Source organism: Eublepharis macularius, chromosome 9 (assembly GCF_028583425.1).
Source record: "Eublepharis macularius isolate TG4126 chromosome 9, MPM_Emac_v1.0, whole genome shotgun sequence".
Lineage (NCBI taxonomy): Eukaryota > Metazoa > Chordata > Lepidosauria > Squamata > Eublepharidae > Eublepharis > Eublepharis macularius.
Window position 1 is genome coordinate 105,142,022 of NC_072798.1, and position 15,958 is coordinate 105,157,979.

At 44.8% G+C, this 15,958-nt stretch overlaps 1 protein-coding gene across 1 annotated transcript in view; it reads left to right on the forward strand.

Annotated features, from left to right (window-relative positions):
- The first annotated feature begins 1,332 nt into the window (after nt 1–1,332).
- Nucleotides 1,333–15,958, forward strand: part of LOC129336018 (phytanoyl-CoA dioxygenase, peroxisomal-like) — a 29,055-nt gene continuing 14,429 nt past the window's right edge. The window contains exons 1-5 of the mRNA XM_054988972.1: nt 1,333–1,510; nt 10,897–10,952; nt 11,885–11,995; nt 13,148–13,316; nt 15,327–15,408. Coding sequence (XP_054844947.1) covers nt 1,352–1,510; nt 10,897–10,952; nt 11,885–11,995; nt 13,148–13,316; nt 15,327–15,408 — 577 coding nt within the window. The 5' untranslated portion in view covers nt 1,333–1,351. The remainder of the gene's footprint in view (nt 1,511–10,896; nt 10,953–11,884; nt 11,996–13,147; nt 13,317–15,326; nt 15,409–15,958) is intronic.

Below are 15,958 nucleotides of genomic sequence, written 5' to 3' on the forward strand. Positions count from 1 at the left end.
CTCTAATGTGTTTCAATGGAGCCCATGCAAGTCAATGGGCATTCCAGGTTCCCATTATTTCCAATGGGCATTCAAGCCTCTCCCATTATTTCCAATGGGCAATCCTGTCATTCGTTTTACTACATCCCATAAAGGGGGTAAAGGGTTGGAAAGCTGTTGGAAGTCAAGAAGGAGGGGGGAAAGGGTGGGGATTAGGTTAGATTAAATTAGATAGGGTTTGATTGTAATACTGTATGGAATTATGCTCACCAATAAAAAAATTTTAAAAAATGAAGAGGACTGTAGCCCATATGGTAAAATAAAAACATGTTGAGGAGTTTTGTGATACCTTTAAACACCGTTTTTCTTTGTAGGGCTTGTTTTGGAAGCTTTGTCCTTGATGAGGTACTGGCTACAACTCTCTTTTCAGTATCATTTTCTAGAATATGTGTTTGGTATTTAGTGATTAAAGTTACTCTTCCTGCTCCATGTTACTTCAGTGTGATCACCTTCACAGATTGGCTCCAGCAGAGTTTTAAATCGGCATAACTACTCAGCTGTTCATACTGGCATGATTTAAAGCCTCTCACCCTGCAGCCCCTCGAGTATCCAGTCTGATGAAGAGTTACGAAAAACATGAAAACTTGTCCCCTGTTTTGTATCGCTTTGGTTGGTCCCCATAAAAGCTTTTAACATGGCTGTTTTGAGGTTTTTTCCTCTGAATGAATGCAGCTCCCTGTAACCTTTTTGTGTTTTGAGAATGCTTAAATTTGTTTGCTAAGAGGGGATCATAAACTGGGGGAGGGGATGCTTGGGGAAAGAATTTTTATTATTTTGCTGCCTTCATGGCTGTGACATCTTTTAAGCTACCTGCCTCTTCAAAGCAGCAATCCAGCTTCCAGAGTACTGGAGACTGAAGGCGCTTGCAGGATATCACCTGTCACTTTGGTGCGTCCCAATAAAGGCCTCGTGCGGCTCTCTCCGGTGACCCACGTGGCTCCTGGAAGCTTTTGGGGGCTTTGAGGCTGCCTCTCATCGGCCGCTGCTTCAGCCTCGGCGAAGACTCTGCGGAGGGCTCTCTCTCTCTCTCTCTCTCTCTCTCTCACACACCACCACCCCCACCCCCACCCCCAGCCACGTCGCGCGTGGGTAGCCGCGGCCCAGGCCCAGGCCCCCAGGCGAGGCGCTTCCGAGCGGCGCCGCTCCGACGAAGGGGCTCCCGCGGCCTCGTCCTGGGCCCTCTGCCCGGTGCGGCGCCTCGGCTGGCGCGCTGCCCGCTCCCCCGCAGGGGCTCCCAGTCGCCCGGCCTCTCCCCTCCCTGCCCGCCTGCCGGGCTCCGCGGCTTCCCCGCCCTCCAGGGGCGCGGCCTGCGATGCGACGCGATGCCCTTGGCGGGGCCCGCCTCGCCCACTCGGCTCCGCTCCCCTCAGCGTGCGAGAGCGACATGGAGGCGCCCGCCAAGGCTGCGCCGGCTCGGCTGGCCGTCCTCCTGCGCCACCTCCGCCCGGCCGGGGCCTCCGCCGGCTCCCTCGTATCCTTCTCCGCCTCTTCTTGCGGGCCGCCGGCGCTTCCTTAGCGGCGGCTGCTTCTCTCCCCGGCCAGCGGGGCACTTCTGCCGGGCCGGATCCCGAGGTGGGCTCAGCGCCTCCGGGCAGCGGACGTAGAACGGGGCCCGCCCGGCGCCCCCTTGCGTGCCCTGCCGCCCGGCGCGTTGCTCGAGGAAGCGACGCCCTCCCGCGCCTGGGCCGACCCGGGCTTGAGCGAGGCCTCCCCGCCGGGCCCAGATCTGCCGCTCCGCTTCCCCCAGGCTGGGCGAGTCCGCGCGGCCCCCTTCCCCTCGCAGGATCCGGCTTCGCTTCAGCCTGCGGCCCCGGAGCCAAAGCGGAGCTCTAAAAGAAGCGCCGGGCGGGCGGGCGGGCGGGATGCTCGGATGGCCGCGGTAGGACGGGGACGGCAGGAAGAGAGTTGAGGGGCGTCTGAGGGGGGCTTTACGCAGAGCGAAACGCCGCCGGGGGGCCGTGGCTGCGCAGCAGGGGCGGAGTGGGCCGCAGTTCGTTGCGCCTCAGAGTTTTCCTCGCTCACGGCCAGGCCTCCTTGTGTGCGCCGCTGCCTAGTCAAGGGCTCGCACCGAAAACTCGTGTTTGGGTTGTCAAACATCTCAATCAACATGTCAGTCAACAGTCAGGTTATAGGGTTTCCCGTTCAGCAAATGTTTCGGCTTCTCTACTGGCTCTTTTGTTCCGCGTTTTGACAAAGTTTTGACAAAAGGTTTCTGACCCTACGCGAAGTGTTTTCAGTTAAACAGTAGAGCGTTTCTCCTGCTTAACTGAAATCCCACCAGAGAGGCCCCTTAATTCTATGCCCGCAGGTCTGTGGGGTTGACTCGTTGGCTTCTGAGTATGTAATATGTTCTGCGCTCTCTCTATTCTGTGATCCTGCAGCTGCCCAGTTAGATCCATTTTACAGACTGATTCTTTGCACGTTTAGTCAGAAGGAAGTCCCATTGAGTTCAGTGGGGTATGCTTCCAAGTAAAGTGTGTAACAGGTTGCCACTCTGTCTTGCATTTCACACAACTGTGCCTCTGGAAGAATTCTAGAAATGTGGTTTCCCCTGGCATACAAACAGGTGGTGATGGAAACTTCATGGGCTCAGTTTCTGCTAATTATACAGTTCTTAGGCGCTTTGCTAGAAAAGGAAAGGAAACTATTCAAATCCATCTTGTGTATATAGCCTTGAATCAGTTTCTGAAATCAAAGGCTCATCTGTATTTCTCACCTTTTATCCTATGATTAGTTATGCTGGAAAGCTGTGTTGCTCCAAAATTATTTCTGTTGACCAGCTCAAAGCTCACGCATGTTGCAGTATGCTTCCTGGACCGTCCAGGCTAGTCCAGTCTTGTTAGATCTTGGAAGCTAACCCTGGTTGGTACCTGGATGGAAGACCACAGAGGACGTCTAGGGCTGCTTTGCAGAGGCAGGCGATGGCAAATCACTTTTGAACGTTTGTTGCCGTGAAAACACTATGGAGTTGTTCGGTGAATTGTGATGGCCTACGGCTATAGACAATAAACTCTTTGAACTTGAACTATGGAGTAGCCATAAGTTGGCTGTGACCTGAATCCAAAAAAGAAAGAAAAGTGTGAAACCATACTTTTCAAATATGAATCAGAGTACCCTTGTGCCTAATGAAAAATTGCTGAATATCAAGCACACTGCTTACTAAAGCTTGCATCAGTTTTAGCCTCTGTGGTGTTAAAAATACTTCGGTTGCGGTTAGCATTTCTCAGGATCTGTGTACAGCTGCAAACCTTCTGCAGGGATAGAAAATGATGTTGGCTGCTTTGATGACGGTAATCATCAGACGGATATAATCAGCAGGGCCCGTGTGGATTCTGCAGAACTTTTTAGCAATTTCAGAAGGCTGCGTTGTGTGGGGCAGTTCTTCGTTGCCTTTTAGAGGGCTGGCAGCAGTGATCATTTTTTAGAAAACCAGACTTGCAGCTCTGCTGGATTTTCCTTCTGACCTTTGTACCTGTAACTTACATAAGTTGTGTGTCAGTTGTGTACTGATCGGCTCTCCTCCCTTTATGTTATTGAGGTCATGGTCAAGGTGTTTCCAAAGGTTCCAGAGATTTCTCACTCTGGTTCAAATATGCAAATCATCATCTTGTGTCATTCTGCAACCTGCTCATGTTTGTTTGGACCCTGCACCTAAGGGTTGGGTGTATAAGAGTTCACCCTAGTATCTTCCCTCCCCAGTACATCTGGGGGGTTGCCAGAATGTGGCTCACGCTTGGGCATGTATGCTCCAGTGGAAACAAACCTCTGCACAAGTGTAGGGGCATAGCCAGGAGAAAATGTGATAATTCCTAGGCCCTTTGAATAGAAATACTCTGGGAACTGCAGCGTGGCTGAAGCTAAGCAGGCGTGACTTCAGTTGGAGGTTCGGTGGGCTCCGTCTCCAAGCCTGTGCTGATTTTCAGGCAACCTAGAATCATAAAATCATAGAGTTGGAAGGGGCCTTACAGACCATCTAGTCCAACCCCCTGCCCAGTGCAGGATCAGCCTAAACCATCTCTGACAAGTATTCATCCAGTCTCCTCTTGAAAACTGCCAGTGATGGGGAGCTTACCACCTCCCTAGGCAGCTGATTCCACTTTTGAACTACTCTGACTGTGAAAAAGTTTTTCCTAATGTCCAGCCGGTACCTTTGTGCATGTAATTTAAGCCCATTGCTTCAGGTCCTACCCTCTGCTGCCAACTGGAACAGCTCCTTGTCCTCCTCCAAATGACAGCCTTTCAAATATTTAAAGAGAGCAATCATGTCCCCCCTCAACCTCCTCTTCTCCAAACTAAACATTCCCAAGGCCCTCAGCCTTTCCTCGTAGGGCTCAGTCTCCAGACCCCTGATCATTCTCGTCGCTCTCCTCTGCACCCTCTCAATTTTGTCCACATGCTCTTTGAAGTGAGGCCTCCAGAACTGCACACAATACTCCAGGTGTGGCCTGACCAAGGCAGTATAGAGAGGGGCTATGACCTCCCGCGATTTCGACACTATGGCTCCTTTGATACAACCCAAGATTGAATTAGCCTTTTTTGCCACCGCATCACACTGACTGTTCATATTTAGTTTACAATCCACTCTTACCCCAAGATCCCTTTCACATATACTACTGCCCAGAAGTGTATCCCCCATCCAATATTTGTGCTTCCCATTTTTGTGGCCCAGATGTAATACTGTGCACTTGTCTTTGTTGAATTGCATCCTATTCACAGCTGCCCACTTCTCCAGAGTATTCAGGTCTTGTTGAATTTTAATTCTATCTTCTTGGGTGTTTGCTACTCCTCCCAATTTGGTATCATCAGCAAATATAATAAGCAGCCCTTCCACTCCTTCATCCAGATCATTGATAAAAATATTGAAAAGTACCGGGCCCAAAACCGAGTCCTGCGGCACCCCACTGGACACCTCCCTCCAATCTGATGAAACAACGTTGACCATCACTCTTTGAGTGCGGTCCTCCAACCAGTTCCCTATCCACTGAACTGTCCTATAGTCCACTCCACAGTCTTCCAGTTTGCCTTTCAGAATGTCATGGGGGACCTTATCAAAAGCTTTACTGAAATCCAGATAAATCACATCAACAGAGTTCCCCCGATCCAGTAAGCTGGTCACTTGATCAAAGAAGGAAACCAGGTTGGTCTGGCAAGATCTGTTAGGAACAAAACCATGCTGACTTCCCCGGATCACTGTGCGGTCCTTCAGATGCTTACAGATTGATCCCTTTAAAATCTGTTCTAATATCTTCCCAGCAACAGAAGTCAGACTGACTGGCCTGTAGTTTCCCGGGTCATCTTTCTTCCCTTTCTTAAAGATTGGGATAACATTTGCTCTTCTCCAATCTTGTGGCATATCTCCAGTCCTCCAGGAGGCCTTGAAGATGATGGGCAGGGGTTCTGCAAGTTCTCTAGAAAGTTATTTCAGCACTCTTGGGTGCACCCCATCCGGCCCAGGGGATTTGTATTCATCTAGTGCAGCCAGATGCCTCTCCACAACCTCTCTGTCAATGTCAATTAGCCACTCAGGTTTCCTGCCACATTTTCTACTATCTCTAGATGTGCCTGAGTTCTTCAGGGAGTAAACAGAGGCAAAGAAGTCATTAAGCCTGTCTGCTTTTTCTCTGTCCTGCATCAGAGTTTCTCCATCTACTCCCAACAGCAGTCCAATTGCCTCTTTTACCTTGCGTTTGCTTCTCACATATCTGTAGAAGTTTTTCTTATTGTAGCGAGCCCTCCTGGCCAGACCCAGCTCGTACTGAGCTTTGGCCTCTCTGATGGCTGATCTGCAGTACCTAGTAACCCTTGTATACTCCTCTTTAGAGGTCTGTCCTTCTCTCCATTTCCTGAACATTTCCTTTTTCTCCCTTAGCTTATTCTGGAGCTCTCTGTAAATTCACATCAGTTTCTTGGAGCCCTTACCATATTTCCATCTTGCTGGGATAATGAGGGCTTGAGCTTGCAAAAGCTCGTGTTTGAGAAGGGCCCACCCTTCACTCGCTCCTTTCCCTTCCAGCACACTCCCCCATGGAATGACTCTCATCAAGCCTCTGAGTTCATCAAAGTTGGCCCTACGAAAATCTAACCTACGAGTCTGGCTATGAACTTCCTTGGCCCCCCACAGCAACTGGAATTCAAGGAGGACATGGTCACTTCCCTCTAAGGTCCCCACCACCTTCATCTCATCTACCAATTCTTCCCTGTTGGTGACAGCCCTCAGTGACAGCCCTGGGACTTGCAAAGGCAAAAGTAGCAGATGGCTTGAAACCTTATTCTCACTAACCTGTTGGGGGGATGAAATAGCAGGCAAGAGGTTGCCTGAATTTTCCATGGACTAGTTGGCTACACGCCTGAATACAGGAAGAGCTATTGTTTTTAAAACATGAAATATAAAATACGGTATCTCTTCATGGGATTCCCAGTGACCCCCCTCGCCCACATCTGAAGAGCTGATGAGTTTAAAGTTTTATATAAATGTTTGTGCATGGTTTTTTTTTCATTTTATAGATGAATAGGTAATATTTTTTACTTCTTCCCTTTAATTCTGTGCAAGGATTTCTAACTTATGTGCCAACTTTCTTTTCACTGTAAATAGTCCAATACAATCTGACATGTGGTTTGTTCAGTTTTGATAGGCAAAAATACACTTCTTTTATCACATAAAAATGTTTATGTTTTAATAAATACTCTCTTTATTATAAAAATTTCCTGTCTATAAAACTTGAAGTTATGTCTACTCTGAGCAATCTTTTTGCATTATTTATTTATTTATTTATTATTTTATTTAAACAAAAGGGAGTACAGAAAAAAGAGGGCAAAAAGGAGAGGAAAGTCAAGACAAATATGTGACTATGTGCTACAAAGGTTACTAAAATACAGGATTCAAAAAACAAAACCTTTACCAATATTAAAATAGAGATTAATATAATTATTAATTAATTATTAAGCTTAACTAGTATATATTTTTGCATCTGTACTACACAAGCAAAATTCAAGCCTATTCCTGTTTATTATTTAATAATAATAATAATAATAATACCTCATTATTTCATTATTACTTCATGCTGTCTTTTTCCTTTTTAACAATAGCAATGATTGGCAATATCACTACTTGTTTCTTGATGTAACTGATTACCATGACTTTTAGTACAAATATGAAATACTATAAATGATTTTAGCTTATTTATTTCTGTTCCTTATCTTGAACAAGAAGAATTTCTTATATCCCTTCTACATCTCTTTACTTTGTGCTTATACTTTACTTTTCAATAAACATGTTAACTTTATACCAATATTTCCAAATCATACAATCTGTTTTTCCAGTTATATAACTAATCTATCAATTATCCTTATATAACTATCTTAAATCAAATTATAAAATATATCAATATACAATCATTTTCAGATTTACAAAACTAGAACTTCTTATAAATTTTAACCATTATAAGCGAAGTATCTTCCCCATTTCTCTTCAAATTTATTAATAGATCTTCTATTAACGTTATTCGTCAGTTTTGCCATCACCACATATTCTGACATTTTATCTTTCCAAATTTCTCCAGTGGGGCATTCTTCTTTCCATTTGCTTGCTTGCTCTTGCTGCGGTCAGAAATACCGAAGTAGTTCATGTAATGTTCTGTCAATGTTATCGTATTATTCCCAACAACGTAGTCTGGAGTGTCATGGCAAAATTAACTCGTAAAATCTTCTGAATCTCAACATGTATATCTTTTCAAATTTGTAATCTTTTTTTACATGTCCACCACATATGAAAAAAGGAGCCATCTGCTTCTTTACACTTCCAGCATAAACCTGTATATTTCTTGTCCATTTTTTCAATATCTTTGGGTGTAATATACCATCTTAAAAACATCTTATACCCGTTTTCCCTAAGTGATTGGCATGCGGTAAATTTTATACTCTTAGTCCATAAATTTCCCCATTGTTGAAATGTGATAGCTTCTCCAAAATTCTGCATTCATTTTATCATACAAATTTTAACTTGTTCTGTTTCTACTGTATCATATTGAAGTAAAAGTTTGTAAATTTGGTCCAATATATGATTCTTTTTCTGCCTGATTATCTTCTCAAAATCAGTAAGATCCCTCAATTGGCATCCGTAATCCTCAAGGACTTCTTTTAATCCGGAGACTGCTTGAAGTTATATCAAACATTGTATTTTCTTCATCACAAATTTCTTGCCATGATTTTATCTTTCCTTGAGAGTTTATCGTATCTTGATAAGTTATAAAGTCATTATATTTTCTCTGATTCTTATCACAAAAGGCATCAATTGGTGGAAATATTGGTGATGTCATAGAGCTTATTCTCATTCTAACCAATTCCCAGATTTGAATCAAGCTGTCTCTTAGGACAAGAGCATTTCATTGTGTCCTTGCTCTTCTTTTCACCCAAAAGTGATGCTGTAGCCCATCAGGCAAGTCAGCCGCGTCTAAACGTGTTAGTCTGTCCTTAGAGTTTTTGATCCACTCTGTAATCCAAACCAAACCAGCTGCTTCATAATATAACTTGATATTTGGGACTGCCAGCCCTCCTCTACTTCTTTCATCTTGCAATACCTTAAATCTTACTCTTGGCTTTTGCATTTTTTATAAAACTCATGTCTACATTTTTTTTGCTTCTGACTTGCATGAGAGTTCCCAGTTTCTTAACTCTGCTTTTTCAAAATGCATTTCCCTTAATTAAACGTAATCACATCATGTTTATAAGCAAAAATGACCATGTGACTCCTTAAACCTGCAGACAAGCTAATGACGATAATGATATCATCTGAGTGTGCCCCAGCTTTAAACGCACGTTACCCAATTCCTTCCCCTTCCTTCCCACACCTGTGTTCTGGTATGGAAGCTTGCCATCTTGCACAGCACAGGGGGCATATTAGGGCAGCTGCTCGTCTGGGGGAGAAGTACTGGCAAAAGTCTGGCTGGTTGGACAGATCTGCCAGCTTTCATCTCTGGATCACTTCCATCTTGAAACAAGGAAAACCAAGGTACAAAGATGGCTCAGGAATTACTATAATAATCCCAAGAGTGGGGAACACAGTGGCTTTTGGCAGCTTGAGCAGCTGAACTTCCCCTCCCTCCCTCTTTAACACTCGATTCTTCTCCATTTTCTGTTTTCTGGAGCTTTTTCAGTTCTCATCGGGATGTATCCTCCCCCACCCCTTGGTTAATTTTAATTTTGGTTAATTTCTGTATATCCAGAGGGGTCCCTGAGCACGTAGGCCTTCCTGCCTTACGTCTGTGGGGCCTACTTTTGCTGCTTTCATGATGAAGCACTGGGACTGGCCACTGCTCCTATTTAGATACTCAGCTTGTAGGAGATTCTGCAGCTGTTTGTTATAGTCATACTCTGCTTTTTGGCCAAGCTTGGCTTCCGGAACAGATTCGGACAAAATCCAAAACAAAATTGTTGTGTGTGTGTGTGAGTGAGACAGTGTCTTTGGGCCACTGGCAGTTGCTAACATGGTCTGGGCTCTAGTGAGGGGAATTAGAAATCTGCACGGTCAAATACATCCCGTCTTTGGAATGTGTACTTGGATCCAGGCCAACAATTACGTATTTGTGTCCGTGTCTTTTCAGGACAAGTTCTAGCATACTTTTTGTTTGTGTGCAGACTTAAATGTGACTAATGTCTACATCTTCATGTCTGTCCATGAATCTTCATGACTGCCATTGGCATAGCCAGCTTTTTCTAGTAAAATCAAAAAGAGTCCAGTAGCACCTTTAAGACTAACCAATTTTATTATAGCATAAGCTTTCGAGAATCAAGTTCTCTTCATCAGATGCCTGATCAAAACTTTTTCTAGTGTGGCTCTGCAAAGTGGCTTCTTCAGCATCAGGCTGACCTTCTGGATTCCAGGCCCTGATGAAGAACTGAAATATCTGAGGATTTATATCTAGCGGCAGAATTGACTAAAATAGTTCCTGAAGGCCAAAAACAAGAACAATCAACATGAACCATAGATAGGTATAGGAGAGCTAATACATACAGATGCCAGTCGATAAAGTTATGTAACAGTTATCGTGCTCGTTTTCCATCAAGAATAAAGCTGCAGGTTGTTTACTTTGACACTGACCCTTACACTTTATGCAATTCCAAGTCAAAATCAATAGGATTAACCACACGGTTGGTTTAAACTGATTATTTCACAGAATCCCAGAGTTGGAAGGGGCCATACAGACCTTCTAGTCCAACCCCCTGCCCAATGCAGGATGAGCCTAAAGCATCCCTGACCAGTACTCATCCAGCCTCTTCTTGAAAACTTCCAGGGAAGGGGAGCTCACCACCTCCCTAGGCAGCTGATTCCACCTTTGAACTACTCTGACCGGGAAAAAGTTTTTCCTAATATCCAGCCGGTACCTTTCTGCCTGTAACTTAAGCCCGTTGCTTTGGGTCCTACCCTCTGCTGTCAACTGGGACTTTAGCATGCCATGTGTCAGCCAGTGTGATACAGTGGGTTGAGAAGTGGCTAATTTATTTTATTTGCTTCATTTATACCATGCCTGTATCTCAAGTGGGGACCCAAAGTAGCTTATATCATTCTCCATTTTATCCTCACAGCAACACTACGAGGTAAATTAGCCTAATAGTGACCGAAAGGCCCAAGGTCATGCAGCAAGCTTCCAAAGCAGAGTGGAGGTTCAAATCCGGCTCTCCCAGAGCATAGCCCAGCACTCTAGCCACTGCACCATACTGGCTAGGGAGACTTGCGTTTGAATTGCTCTTCAGCTGCAAACTTCATGTAGAGCCAATAGGTCCTTTTATTCTAAATCATTTCTGAAATTAAAACTGTCAAGAATGTATTTCCTCTTTTTTTCGCCTTAACTTACTCTGAAGACAGCATTTCCTACTTCAGCCCAAGTTGCTTCTGTGAAACACCCGGTACAGTTCCGGTATGTGATACTTTACATTATTTCTTCTTGCTTGGAAACACAGGCCAGACGTTCTTAGACTTTTTGTGGTGATATGCAGGAAGCCGGGAGACCCTGCTTTTGATTTAGAAGATGGGGCTTAGACTTGGTGAACTTTTTGATAACGTTGAATTCCTCGATTAAAACTTCAGTGATTAAAAAATGCTACTTCCTCCAAGCATGGCTGATCTTTGTCTGGCGGTACAATGCCTAGGACAACTCTTAGCCGTGCCCCAGGATGCATTCTGAGTCCACAGAGGCTAGTAAAGAGTGCCAAGAGGCCCGGCCAGAGCTCTGCATGAACTTACCAGACCACCGTGGATGTGCCCAATACACTCTGTGGGAGGCTGAACAAGGGACCCAGAGCAGTCACATTAGAGTGGGAAGGTCTCCTGAAGGTATAAAGTGATAGAGGGCCGGTAATGCCAAGGGGTACGTGATCCAGAAGGACAAGGCTAAGAACCACCTCCCTCAAGGCTTCTGCTCACTGTCCACTTAAAAATAGCATACATAAAACTTCAAATCTGGTAGAAACCTACAAATCCTCAGAGGCAGCCATTCCCTGAAATATTTAACATTCAGAATGGTATATAAGAAGAAAAAACTAGACACGTGTGCAGAAATTAAGCTATTTCAGATATTCACTCTGTGCTATGTATTATTATCTTAAGTTTGAACAAAAATATTAATATGGGGTTGTCACTTTCGGGTTGAGAAACAAAATTTAAGAATTGTGGAGGGAGACATGTTGGGAGACATGGGAACGTGGCCCAGTAACTTGACATTTGATAGCTATGTTCATAAAATATTAAGAACTCAAAGTTCTGCCTTACAAAATTGCAAAAATCCCACAGGACTCCACTGTTTCGTCATCTTGATGATAAGTACTTACGTAATTTTTCTTATTTCCACAGCTATACCTTGGATAATAATCTTTTAACTCCAGCCCAACGGCATTTCTATGAGGAGAATGGTTATCTGGTCATAAAAAATCTGGTCTCCGATGAGGACATTGAACGTTTTAGGTGAAGTACAGATGATCAGTCTAATTGCACAATTAGATTGCCTGAAAACACACGGGTTGCTTTACAGAGATCAGATGTTTTTCTCTCTCCAGTTACAGTTTGCCATTTGGTAGAGACTGCAAATAGCTTATTTCCACATGCAGGGAAGACCAACAGATAAGTCATGTACAGTTATATTAGGGCCATCCAAAAGATTGCAAGAGAGAGTACACGTTTTTGGTTATCTAGAACTCTTCACCAGGCTGGATGTATGATACAAAGCGGGGCGGGGGGGGAATGTTTCAAAACAGGGTGGTAAAGGCCAGAGTCTGCAGCTGTATTCTTAAAATGGGAACTGCTTGGTATAGGAGGCAGGTTTGCCGGTCCCCCAGTGGGCGCTGGGGATCCCCCACTCCCAGCCTCTGCCCTCCGCTACCACTCACTGGGCTGGTGGGGAAAAGAGATGGGAGAACAGGCTTCCTCGGGCACACTCCCAGTGCAGCATGACTATGTCACTCCACATCATTGCGCAAGCTTCAGGAGCACTCCTGTTCACGCTGGGCCAATTTGGGTCCCAAATGGGCTGATTCTTTAAGAATCAGCGTGTCGTGAAGCTAGGGATTACTTGCATGGCCTGTGCAATGACATCACTCCAGAAGTGATGTCATCACACCATGCTTGGAGCTCGCACACACAAAGACATCAGGAGGATGAGGGTACCTGCCTGGAGGGTAAGGGGACCTGGTGACCAAAACAGGGGGTGGTCAAAAGCTTCTACAAGCATATAGAGTGAGAGGTATGGATCTCTCAGTTTTAGCCTTTAGTTAGAACTTTTAATGTTTGAAGCACTTGCCTTAGTTTTTAAATGCCGCAAATTGTTCAAAGTCTGCCAACTGAGAGCCAGTTTGGTGTAGTGGTTAAGAGCGCGGGACTGTAATCTGGAGAGCCGGGTTTGATTCCCCACTCCTCCGCTTGAAGCCAGCTGGGTGACCTTGGGCCAGTCACAGCTCTCTCAGAGCTCTCTCAACCCCACCCACTTCACGGGGTGTTTTGTTATGGGGATAATAATAGCCTATTTTGTAAACCGCTCTGAGTGAGCATTAAGTTGTCCTGAAGGGCGGTATATAAATTGAATGTTGTTGTTGTTGTTGTTAACTACAACCTTCTCTTCAGAGATGAGTTTGAACGAATCTGCAGAAGAGATGTGAAGGTGCCGGGGCTCTTGATCATGAGAGATGTCTCAATTGCTAAGTCAGAGTTTGTTCCCGATGAGAAAGCAGTTACGAAAATACAGGACTTTCAGGATGTTGATGAACTCTTTAGATATTGCACTCTGCCTCAGGTAAAAAAATCCATCTGTAGCTATATCTAGTTTCCTGAAGTTCACATGTATCTGCATTATATGTGAGGTCATGAATAATATCTTCAAACGACGCTAATTGTGAATGGTGTCCCTTATAAGTAGGTATGCTGGAGAGAGTAACTGCACCACGGTCATCTGGAGAACTTCAGGGCTGAGTGGGGACTTCCGAAGCACCCACTATATTTGCTCTGTAGCTATCTTTTTGGAGCCAGTGCAGTATAGTGGTTAGAGCAGTGGACTAGAATCTGGAAGGCCCAGGTTCCAATCCCCGCTCCGCCATGGAAGCTTGCTGGGTGACCTTGGGCGAGTCACACACTTTTAACCTAACCAACCTCATGGGGTTCTTGCGAGAGTAAAAGGAAGGAGACAGTAATGATTTAAGCTGGATGCTGAAAGTATGGGATCACTATATTCAAGAGAAAATCTATGTCAGCTTGTATCAATCACAGCACTACCCAAAAGAAACTGTTTTCTTCTCTATATGGTTCCCTTTTTTTGAATACTTAACATGCAATGATATTATTCATCCTCCCAGGCACCTTTCCTTTGTATCTTTAAACTAAAAGAATCTGTTGCACTGTAATCACTAATGTTTCATCTGCTGTTAGATATTATAATCACGTTACACTATCTCTTATCTTGTAGACTATACTAGTGTTAATGTAAGCTGATTCACAATATTGTATTTTATAGCAGCCTTGTATTTGTAATGTAATGTTTATAAAATAAAAATGGGGGGGGGAGAATGATTTAAGCCACTTTGCGGCCCAGTGGGGAGAAAGAGGATAGGGTATAAATGAAGTAAATGAATAGTCATCATATATAGTCCATAATAAAGTCCCACCATTCTGGAAGGTTGGTGTGGTGTGTTTTGTCTGTTCTAAAAGAGCCCCATGGCACAGAGTGGTAAGTTGCAGTACTGCAGCCCAAGCTCTGCCCACGACCTGAGTTCGATCCCAGCGGAAGCCGGGTTCAGGTAGCCAGCTCAAGGTCGACTCAGCCTTCCATACTTCTGAGGTCGGTAAAATGAGTACCCAGTTTCCTGGGGGTCAAGTGTAGATGACTGGGGAAGGCAATGGTAAACCACCCTGTAAAAAGTCTGCCAAGAAAACATCGTGATGCGACATCCCCGGAGACATGACTGTCCCTCCAGGTCAGTAATGACTCGGTGCTTGCACAGGGGGACTACCTTTACCTGCTTTAAATATGTGTGTAGATCAATCCAATTTCCAGAGTAAAGTAGTGGTCTTCATCCTAGAACACAAAAATGCAGAAAACCTGTTCCATTTAAATAACGGCACTAATTGGGAAACACGAATCGTGTAATCCTATGAAGCGTTACTCCAGTTTAAGCCCACTGAAATCCATGGCCGGGAGTCGCGCCCCATAGGATGACACTGTATAAGTTATCTACCTTTTGCTCAGTTTCCTGACTCTAGTGAAAGCATGTCTGCGCAAGTCAAACTGCCTGGTGATCACCATGATATTAATAGTCTTACTAAGTTTTAACCACAGGTGACTGCAGAGTAGTAATGGGGTCTAAGAGGCTCCACAACTGAAGGGGGTTGTAGGAGAGCATTTCCCAGTCAATTGAGTGGGACATCTGTGTTCTTTTTGATTGGAAGCTTGCTGGTGGGTTGTGGCCATAACTTACGTGTTGCCAGTTTTCCCACTTTTAAAACAAATTTAGAAGACTCTCAGCAGTATGTAAAATTGGTTGCTGCTTCAACATTGGTTCACTCACCACATAATCTTTTGTTGGGCTTTCTGCATAATGTTTAGCATATTGTTTAGCATGTTTAAAGATGTATCTAATGGTCTACTGCAGGGGTCCCGAAACTTTTTGAGCCTGTGGGCATCTTTGAATTTCTGGCACATGGCGGAGGGTTTAACCACAAAAAGGCTGTGCAGCAGGTGGAGACAGCCACCTCAAGAACCGTAGTTACCTAGAAGCGCTTAAAATAAGTCAACACATTTTGTTTACCATAGATAATAAAATACGTTGAATGCTTTACTGGACCAGACATCTTGGCTATGCACACCATGTTGATAAACAAACCTCCAGATCCTGGTAAGGCACGTTCAAGCAAATAAGAAACAGAATACTCTGTTCACGTGGGAAGGCCTCGTCATGCTCAAATGCTGCGCATCGTCTGCTTATTGAGCTGCTGTGGAAAAAATCTGAACGGAGGGATCTAGCACTGGCCAGGCTTGCGCTGAGCTGCTGCTTGATTCAATGCAAATATGACCCGTGTTTGTACCCCTTGTCTGGCTTTATCCTTCTTCTTTGTCTCAGCTATGTAGGGTTTGTGCCAGTACTGCTTCCATTATCACTCGGAGGCAGTCAGCGGTACATGTGCAGCATGCTCCATGTACACACTCCACGGAGGGAAGTACAAGTGAAGTGTGTCCCCCTCAAACTTGGGGGTGCCAGTGGAAGTTTGTTGGGGGCAGGGAACCAAGAGGGAAATAGACATGGTAAGAGGAACCAGGGAAAGATGAAGGGAAGGGACCACCGGAGGGCCCTTCACCAGGCCTGTTGGTTCATGGCCTGGGAGCTGCAGGATTTGTTCTCTCTTCTGCACCGTTTAAGTGTGTCTCAGAACAGAAGACTAAACTGA